Here is a 10,032-nt window from a genome sequence, read left to right as displayed (position 1 = left end):
TGCTGTCTGAAGATCACGGCAGGTATTTCACCTCTGCATGGTCCCAAAAGTTTGGGAGTTCATGTCTAACTTGTTTTTACTAGGCCCATCAGGGCTCACAATTGGGCATATACCCTTGCTGCAAAAGCATGGGAGAGGGAACCCCCAGGCTAGGCTTGTGGGAGGGGTGCTGGACACCAACCTTATCCAGGTTCTTGAGCAGCTCAGTGCAAGGGATGGAGACCAGCCTGGGCTGAGCAAGGTGCAGGGCACATGACAGTGGTGACAGCCCTGCACTGGGCTCCTAGAGGAGGGTGAAACCCTGAGGAACAGATCCCCATCGGGATCGTTGTGGGTCCAGGGATAACCCCAGACCTCTGTGTGTCTTTCCGTCCTACTTGTAGGTCATGTACCAGATCTGGCACTCCACTGGGCTGGACCAGACTGTTGCTGCACCTCCCCTTGGTAGACACAGCTCTTGAACAGCAATTAAGGGAAACATATCTTCCCAGAGCTGTATCCTCGTGTGGCATGTCCCAGGGACCTCAAACCAGGGGTGGGAAAGGAAGGAGGGATGCTTTGGAACAAGATGAGAAGCATTCAGAGTTGGCATACCCGCACTTTGGCCTGTCTCTGGGCCTCCGCTTCCACAGCCAGGGACTGACGGACTTCAGCAGGCAGCTGCACGTTGTTGCTGTGGTAGTAAAGGACAGGGATTAGCTGTGCTCTAGGCTCTCCTGGCAGCACTGGACGGTCAATCTGAGGCTTGGAATGGGCTCATCAGTCAATCTCTGCAGATCAGTTCACTCATGTTCTTTACTCCCTGGGTGTCCCTCTTTGTGTGTCTCACTTTAGCCTTCTATCTCCATTCCCATCCTTCTTTTTCAGCCCAGTTTTCTAATGACCAAACTTGCATGATCATTAGGCAGCAGAGAGACCTCTTCTCTCTGTGCCACTGAGGCTTGAAGTCTAAGCTCTCTCTTTGTGAGAGAGCAGAGAATCCACTGGGAGACCGCTCTCACAACAGGCACAGGCATTTCCTTCTGTTTATAGATTTACTCATTCACTGCTTGACTCTCTCTTCCATGGCCCTCTATGTGATGAGCGAGTCCCACCTTTCTGCATGGAGTTCTGAGTGATGAGTCCATCCCTACCAGTGCTAAATCAAAGGACCCTGGGACCTTTGATCTAGCGTGAGACACAGAGGGTTCAGTGACTGCTGCGCCTCTTGGGCTACCAGAATTGGGTGCAAACTCTGCTTGCAGCAGCAGTGAAACAGTGATGAGATCCCAGCTAAGGATCCTGCCCTCACTGTCAGTGCAGGAGCAAGCACAGTCTTCTCATGTGGAAGTCTTACATGAGGCAGAGGCTGAAAGGGACAGGGAAAATAGGAAGGCGAGAGGTGAGGCTCTACCTTCTGCAGAATGGCCGCAGGGAGAGAGCCAGAGGCAAAGCAGGAAGAGGAGCAGGCAGCAGTGAGCAGGACAGGTACTTGCAAAGGGCCAGGGAAGTCCCTTCTACCAGCATTTCCTACCTACATTTCTGTTCTCTCAACTTTGATCCCCCAGCAGCCCGTGACCGCATCCAAAGCCACCTGTGAAGAGGAATATTTGTAGAGCATGGGGGGAGAACACCAGCCCTGGCCTAGGCCCCTTACAGGGAGTAAGACAGTGCAGGGACATTCATAAAAGGCAGTTACCTGCAGGACTGTAAGGCAGATTTATTATTTTTTGTGTGCTATTTGTGAGGCCCCTCAGAAATAAAATTACTTCCCTCACTTCCGATTTTTATTTGCCCCAGGGGTTTAGCATGATTTAACCAGTCCATACTGGTTCAAGTGAGGAACTAATTTATTTCCTTAGGAAACATTCAGTTCCTGGCTGGTATCGTCATGTACGTGTGTCATGGCCACAGAGAACTGCTGATGGAGATCTCATGTATACTGGGTTTATGGCAACTCACCCAGGCTGCAGAATACATTTCTTATGAGAATCTCCTCTCTGGGGTAAGTACTGAAGCTGGGGTATCACAAAGCCTGATGAAGCTGGTCTAAGTGGTTCCTTCGTGCCCCTCACATTGTACTGTCTGCCACTCAAAAAACAAACAGAAGAAAAATCTCCCATTTTTCTGTGAAGGAGACACATGTTGTTATTGTACTCTTCTGCAAACCAGTGTCTGTGATTTTGAGGGACTGATCACCTAAGCTTCTTTGTGGAGCCTCAGTTCACCCTGTGCTCTGCTATCTCCCCGCTGTGGAAGCACCTTTATCTCCTGACCAATGCTCTTCCTCTCCAAGAGAAGTTCAGAGAAGGCTCGATGTGCCAGGAGGCGCTTCGTGGTGGTCTGCACCAGCAGCTGGATGGCACTGGAGATGCTGGTCAGGGTGGTGAGGAGAAGAGAGGCATTCTCCAACCGGTAGTAGCAGACGGCATCTATCTCCAAGGTAACCATGTCTTTGGTCACCACCTAAGCAGAAGACATTAGGGGAGATGGAGCTGGTTCTGACAACTCTAAGGTAGCACAGAAAAGCACACAATTAAGAGAATGACAAAGACTAGCTGGATGGTTAAGTCTTTGTAGTTTCTACCTCTGCTACTGACTGACCTTGGACAAACTATATAACCTCTGGATCTCGGTTCCCTCAGCAGCATCTTTGTGTCTGCCTCTTCAGTACAGCTGCTGAGCTAGGGACTGTGAGTACGCAGTCATCCTACGCTGTGTTTCCCTGCCCACTGCTACCTGGTCCATTCCTGTTCTGAGAGCCTAGGTTGTGTCCTGAGGTTATTGTATCTCCAGAAGGATTTGCTGTACACCATGGGGGTGAGCTTGGAGATGCTACAAGACAAGGACAGTCCACTGGCAACACAGCGGTACAGACAACATGTCCTAAAAGGAGAAGAGGGCCTGTGACTAGGGAGGTTGCAGGTTCAAACACCAGAAGCAAGGGTTCAGGCCTTTCTCCTTTCCAGGCTTATACAGGAGCTGAGTACTACCCTTACATTGTTGTAAGATCTTAGTCTGAGCTCCTGTCCCCACTGGATGCACTCCTCAGCATGGTGGGTAAAAAAACCTCATTGAGTATCTTTGGCCCAGCCACTCCCTGTTAGTCTAGGTTACCACTAGAGCGCATCAAATTGAACGGGATTAAAAGCAGTAGTTTTAAAAAAGAAGAAAATTCACTATGGTGAATTGTTGGCCTATTTTCTGATGTGTTAGGGTTACTTTCGGATGTTTTTTCAAACTTTTCTATGCAGGGATGAAGTCTGGAAGCATAAGGTGTAACATTAAAGAGGTACAAATATTAATACAGAGAGGGAGTGTCAGCCATACCTGATGGAAAGGGATCTCTAGGGTTTTGAGGCGGAGGTCTATCTTGTGATATGTGTCCAGGCAAGGAAGGAAAAAGAAAAGGCCTATGGGAGTAAGAGAAAGGCTGCTGGTGATCATCAGAACCATAGAAATTGCCTCTCCTGCTCTGGTGAAAAGGGGAGGGTTTGGCATGCAGAACTACAAAGGAACAGCAATACATAGGCTCAAATTCTGAGGCTGCTTCTGTGATGGGAAAAGCCATTAGAAGCTACTGGCCCTTAAGAGGAAGGGAGCAAAGACATCCCGTCTCCTGTCTGGCCATGCCTGCTTGGAGGGCACCAGCATGTGAGTTTTGGTAGAGCGTGAACTAGAGGAGCAACATGGCTGGGGGGAGCTCAGTAAACACATTACCAGGCCCTCTGGCTCTGCCAGGAAGGAGGCGCCCAAGTCGGAAAACGATGGCTCTCTCATACTCCCGCACTACCTGGAGAGGGAAACAAAAGCTAGGTTGGAGATGAAGGTGTAGGACTGGGGAAAGGGAGGATGTCTGTTCTGGGAAAGCTCTGCAAAGGCAGGATTTCAGCAGGTATGAGCTACTGGAGTCACCTGTCACTGAGTCCCTTCACCCCTACATGCAACGGCTTTCTGTGTGTGCAGTGTCAGAGCAGCCCTGTGACAACCCGAGATTTGGGAGAGCAGCCCATGTTAGAGCTGCCCAGGGTTTCCCAGGAAGAGGCTAACATTCTGCTTCCTTATAGCCTGGCCAAACTTGAACACCTTGAGCTAAAATTTTGCACATTGGTTGTTAGCCTCCAAGGGAACCATGTGTGCGTGTGCTCGCACATGTAAGGTCTGAGCCATAATACTGACACCCTCATTGAGAACAAGATGCACGTGAAATTTCCTGAGAAGTGGGAATCAAAATATGCCTACTTGTAGCCATGCTAGAAATCTGAGAAAAGGGGAGGAAGAGGGAAATTCTGCTATTAACTAAGAAATCAATCTTTCTTAAAATTTTTAATTCAAACCCTATTGTCATGATTTGGGCCGGACTGGCCACTGAGGTGAATGACAGATGCTCTCCCTCACCTCTCTCTTCAAGGAGAGGGGGGAGACAGAGAAAGAGACTCATGAGTTTAGAAGGAACTAAACTATTGTCATGAAATATTAATAATAATAAAAAAAGGAAATAATGAAATATATACAAAACCATATCAAGCTCCCAGGATAATGATCATGTCACCAGCAGGCACTGGGGAAGTCCCAGACTGGACTCAGTAATGAACAGGAACTGGATTCCACATCTGGGTTCAGGGTCGGGATCAAAGGCAGATCACAGAATGGTGAGGTTTGGAAGGGACCTCTGGAGATCATCTAGTCCAGCCCCCCTGCCCGAGCAGGGTCACCTACAGCAAGTTGCACAGGATGGGAAAGAAGTTCCTCCTCCTGTTAAGATGGAACTTCCTATATTAAAGTTTGTGCCTGTTACCTCTTGTCCTATCACTGGGCACCACTGAAAAAAAGACTGTTCCCATCCCCCTGGCACCCTCCCTTTAAGTATTTATAAGCATTAATAAGATCCCCCCTCAGTCTGCTTTTCTCTAGACTAAAAAGACCCAAGTTTCTCAGCCTTTCCTCATAAGAGAAATGTTCTAATCCCCTAATCATCTTTGTAGCCCTTTGCTGGACCCTCTCCAGCAGTTCCCTGTCCTTCTTGAACTGGGGAGCCCAGAACTGGACACAATACTCCAGATGTGGCCTCACCAGGGCAGAGTAGAGGGGGAGGATGACCTCCCTCGACCTGCTGGCCACACTCTTCTTGATGCACCCCAGGATGCCATTGGCCTTCTTGGCCGCCAGGGCACAGTGCTGGCTCATGGTCATCCTGTTGTCCACCAGGACTCCCAGGTCCCTTTCCACAGAGCTGCTCTCCAGGAGGTCAGACCCCAACCTGTATTGATGCATGAGGTTATTCCTCCCCAGATGCAGTACCCTACACTTGCCCTTGTTGAATTTCATAAAGTTTCTCTCTGCCCAACTTGATGAACAAACAGGGTCCTCCTCAGACACTGGCCGTTGAAGAAAGAGGCCTGACCCTTTGATCCCTCAGCTTTTATACCAAGCGTGAGGCAGATGGGATGGAATACTGTGTTGGTGAGTTTTGGGTCACCTGTCCTATCTGCTCCTCCCTGCAACTGCAACCCCTCTACACTTTTCTACTTCTGACCCTCCAACGGGGCACATAACAAATTTAGCTGGCCTTGGGTGTTACAGCAATAAACATAAGCAAGAGCCTCTCTGCATACTATGCCTTGGCATCAACTATAAACATAGGTCTTATCACTCCGAGAGCGGACAGTGTTTGCACAATATGCTGTTAATTTCTGTAGTTAGAAGAGGTTTAGCTAAAAAGTAAAATTACTGAACAGAAAATTGGTTTTGTTTTACCTCAAACCAAGACACCTATTTACCCTGCTGCTGCCACACAGCCATCTCTGGGCTGGGTAGGCTGAAGGTTATGTTTGAAAGTTAACAGACCTGCAATTTGTTTTAAAAAATACAAACTTAAGCCCTTGCCTGCCGATATTGAAGCAGTAGTATTTGATAGGCAGTGACTGGATCCCTGCGCAGCCCTCTGTTGCCACAATGTATGATAAAGGATAAGTAAAAATTAATGATGAGTTGAAGAAGTGTAAATAGAGCCTGAGACCAAAAAAGCTTTATGCTCACGTCCAATACACACTGAAACAGTGAGTTACATCCACATGAGACACTGAATATTAAACTTAGAGAGGCCCCATGACTATTCTCACCTTCATGCAGAACCAGACAGAAATGGGGAAGGTCATTATGATGAACAGGAAAGACAAGATGGTCAGAAGCCACTCGCAGACACCCAGACCTGGAGTCTTTACACCTAGGGGGAAATCCAACATGACTATGTTAGGAAAGGACTGCTCCCAAAATAGTGATGGCCTGACAAGTGCCTGCACAGATCAGCTTCAGTGTTGCCCTTTGCCTAAACCCAGTGTATATGAACCATTTGGCTTTCTCTGGAGCTGTGCTAAAGAACAGTCTCTGCCTCAGGTGGCCAGTAGCTGCCAGGATGGACTAACAGATTTTGACTCTGCTCTACTGGCAGAAATTGAGCCGTACTTCTCCATAGTGCCTTGACTAGAAAGCAACCTTTAGCTTGAAGACCTGTGTGTACGAAGAAGTGTTGAAAGGCTTGGAATGGGCAACTTGGTGGCTGAACTGGGATCCCAGAAGCTTATTTGCAAAGATAAGCCAATTGCAAAGAGAAAGATTGTAAATAAGAGGTAGCTTTGAGAGATGCACAGCCTGAAGTGCCCTTCCCTATCAGAGCACCTCAGGTCCGTTTGGAATAGGATTTTAGTCGCATCCCAGCTCCCTAATGCAGCAGGACTGAGCCACTGGTGCCACTGCAATCTCCCTGTGGTCTACAGCAGTCACACCAAGGTGCTGGAGGCTGACTGGGGTAGTCAGCCCCAGATGAATATTACCTTCTACATTTCCGCAGAGTGAATGTGGGTCATCTTGATCTGACTGCCCTTTGTTGTGCTCCTGCCTGAGGGAAAATCTGCAGGTATTGCATGAAAATAGATAGATTACTTCTGGGTGTACCTAGACCCAGAGGGTGGACCATGTTTTCTAGCAGTGAAGTTAGCATCCCTGCATCCCTAATGTTTTGGATTCCTTCCAGCCCTTCCATCCCTGCCCCTTTCCTTTGGAGCTCTTTGCAGAGCCACCAAGTCCTGAGAGAGGTGCAGGTCCCAGGAACCTGCGCAATCACTATAGCTCCACAGCACTGCTCACTAGATTCCTGTAATTGAGGCAGAAAGAGGCTGTTGTGAAAAATTAGTTCCCAGAGAGATGGGAGCAAGTCTGAACCTTTGTGTAACTCTAGGGCAGTAGAGCTGCTGGCATAGAAACAGACAAGTGATGCTGGCTCATGTAATACACATCCTGTAATACAGCATCTGTGGTGATGCTGGGTCCAAAGAGGCCCAGTCATCTTGCCAAAAGACTCAGGATGCTCCCTCCTGTCGTGGCAGGCTGGGAATCTGCCTAACCCATGGCATGGAGAGGAGCTGCTGTGGAAGGTTATCCAGAAGGGGAGCTACAAGTGTGCACTTCAAGCGCAGTTCTTCCCTGCAGTGCAGTTCTTTGGGCTGTGAATGGGCATTACAGCTAACTCCATCTACCTAAAGAAGGACAAGCAAGAAAAGGAAGAGAACAGAACACGAACAGAACTGGGAGCAACAAGCTGAAGCATGAAGGATGCTGGGGACGTAATTGCTTGTTGCAAAGTTCATTGCATTGCTAGACAGTGCTGATGAGCCTGGACTGACTGCAGAAGCTGGCTGAGAAGCTGGCTGGAGTCTCCCATATCCTGTCCTGACGATAACTACATGTCTGTGCAAGTTGGGTGTGCTGACACTCACTGTGCAGACAGCAGTCATGCTGTGACCCATGCAGGGTCAAAAAGCCCATAGCTTTCCAGCCCCTTCCCTTTGATAAGCCATACCTTCCTCTTGCTGCTCGCTGTCCAGTAACGCCATTGCCTCCATTTCTTCATCAGATATCACATCATCCACGTCCACCACTGTGGATGTGTGCACCCTACCGTCAGTCCCTGCGGTGCTCTTGATCTCCTTTGGTTTCTCCTGCTTTATGTCTCCCCTTCCTTTGCTAGCTTCTCTGCTGTTCTCCCTCTTCTCTCGTTTGCTCTGTGTAGCTGGGGACTCTCTGCGTCTCCTATGAGACTCCCTGGAAGAGGAGCTCCGAGACCTCTTATCCATTCTCATCTGTACCGAGGAGCATGCAGCTGCCTATGGGAGTAGGATGAATTTGTGCTTGAATTTATTGCTGCAGGCAGGAAAACCAGGAAGGGGAGGAAAGAAGGGGAGGTGTCAGATCAAGGAGGCTTGTTTCAAGTTTATCACAGGCTTGCCAGACATAATGGATAGTGAAGTGAGCAAGCTGTTTCCCAGCTGGTCTGCTTTCATCACACACTGCTGTGGAGATGGGAAGGAAGGTTAGACCTGGACAGGGTGGACTCCAGGAGGACATTCTTTTTACATAGAATCATAGAATGGTTTAGGTTGGAAGGGACCTTATATATCACCTAGTTCCAACCCCCCTGCCACGGGCAGGGACACCTTCCACTAGACCAGGTTGCTCAAAGCCCCATCCAACCTGGCCTTGAACACTTCCAGGGATGGGGCCTCCACAACTTCCCTGGGCAATTTCTTCCAGTGTCTCACTACCCTCATAGTGAAAAAATTCTTCCTAATATCTCTTTCAAATCTACCCTCTTCCTGTTTGAAGCCATTACCCCTCGTCGTATCACTACAGGCCGTTGTAAAAAGTCCCTCTCCAGCTTTCTTGTAGGCGCCATTCAGATACTGGAAGGCTTCTATAACGTCTCCCCAGTCTCTTCTCCAGGCTGAACAACGCCAACTCTCTCAGCCTGTCTTCACAGCAGAGGTGCTCCAGCACTCTGATCACCTTTGTGACCCTCCTCTGGACATCTTCCTGCCGTTGGAAATAAAATACAATCAGAAGCGCTCAGATGACTTTCAGTTGGTGGTTTCTGCAAAGCTGTTGAAAAGCAACCCAAACTTTTAGACTCATCAGACTTTGCCACTTGTCAGACATGTGGCTTCAAAGCCCTCAAATGGTGAGAGTGGCCCAGAACAACAAACATTAGGGTGAAAAACCTTTACTGGTGAGACCAGTGGCATACTGAGGAGAACTTTGAGGGGGTGTTGCAGAGAACGGTTGGATAAGCAACATCGCACACTAGTCTGCCCTCCAGAAACCCTTTGGCTGGCACAGCAGAGGGACATGGGCAGCAAACTCCCTCTCTCTAGGGCCACCTCAAATTTTAGCAAGGAGGGAAATTAGCTGGTCCCAGTTCAGCCATGAACTTTCCTCAGTGGGTGCAAAACATGGAGGTCATTGCAGGGTTAGAGCTGTTGAGTCTGAATTGCCAAGAGTTTGTGGCTAAATGCCTCCCTAGTTTTCCATAGCAGGAGCGTGGCAGAGCAAACACAGGAGCTTTTTTCTTTTCATGCCGCACAGCCTGTGGTGACATCTGCAGAAACCTCTGCAAGAAACTCTTTTAACTGCTCTAAAGCCACGGACCATATTAAAGAGACCAGCACCTGGCTAGAAATCATACTACAGCAAGACAAGGCTGGAACATCAAGCGGTGACTTCCCTGTCAACAGGGCAGTGCTGAGCTCAGGGATGGTCCATGTCTGGTGTGGAGGAGCAGCTGGAGGGAGCCGGGAAGCCAGCTGGGGAGGTACTGCTCTTGTTTTTTCACGGATTCCTATTTTATTAGAGACTTGTGGCCTGCCGGGAGTCAGGATATTGCAGGCAGGGAGGGCAGGAGCACCAGCTCCCTGCTTTCTCTGCTCTGTCGTGCTGGGTGCCTCGTCAGCGGGTCACCGGGGAAGCCATGGAGGGAGAGGCCTAATGGCAGGGGAGAAAAGTTCAGCAGAAATGGAGCGTAATTAGTAAATTCATACATCATCTGTATTTGCTTTGGAAGCACTCCAGAAACCTTTTTTTTTTTTCAGTTGGCCAGCATGGGGCAAGCGGAAGATGGATCTCCCGCTGCCGAAAGGGAAGGCGGCCTTTTAAGCAGCAGCAGTTAAACCGCCGCTCAAGCCCGGTTTCGGGCCAGGCAGCACCTCCCCTGTTTCCTTTCAG

The 10,032-nt window shown here is 49.1% G+C and overlaps 1 protein-coding gene across 1 annotated transcript in view; it reads right to left on the bottom strand.

Moving 5' to 3' along the window:
* NPHS2 (nephrosis 2, idiopathic, steroid-resistant (podocin)) overlaps nt 1-8,117 on the bottom strand; it is an 8,629-nt gene extending 512 nt beyond the window's left edge. Inside the window, exons 1-7 of the mRNA XM_009892840.1 lie at nt 7,838-8,117; nt 6,102-6,205; nt 3,700-3,772; nt 3,310-3,392; nt 2,242-2,445; nt 1,518-1,573; nt 595-673 (exon numbers count right to left, since the gene is read on the bottom strand). Of these exons, the coding sequence (XP_009891142.1) occupies nt 595-673; nt 1,518-1,573; nt 2,242-2,445; nt 3,310-3,392; nt 3,700-3,772; nt 6,102-6,205; nt 7,838-8,117 (879 nt within the window). The remainder of the gene's footprint in view (nt 1-594; nt 674-1,517; nt 1,574-2,241; nt 2,446-3,309; nt 3,393-3,699; nt 3,773-6,101; nt 6,206-7,837) is intronic.
* Nucleotides 8,118-10,032: the final 1,915 nt, after the last annotated feature.

The sequence above is a fragment of the Charadrius vociferus genome, unplaced genomic scaffold (genome assembly GCF_000708025.1).
Source record: "Charadrius vociferus isolate BGI_N301 unplaced genomic scaffold, ASM70802v2 scaffold39, whole genome shotgun sequence".
NCBI classification, from domain to species: Eukaryota; Metazoa; Chordata; class Aves; order Charadriiformes; family Charadriidae; genus Charadrius; species Charadrius vociferus.
Note: the sequence above shows the minus strand (reverse complement) of the source record. Positions and strands in the feature narration are given on the sequence as shown.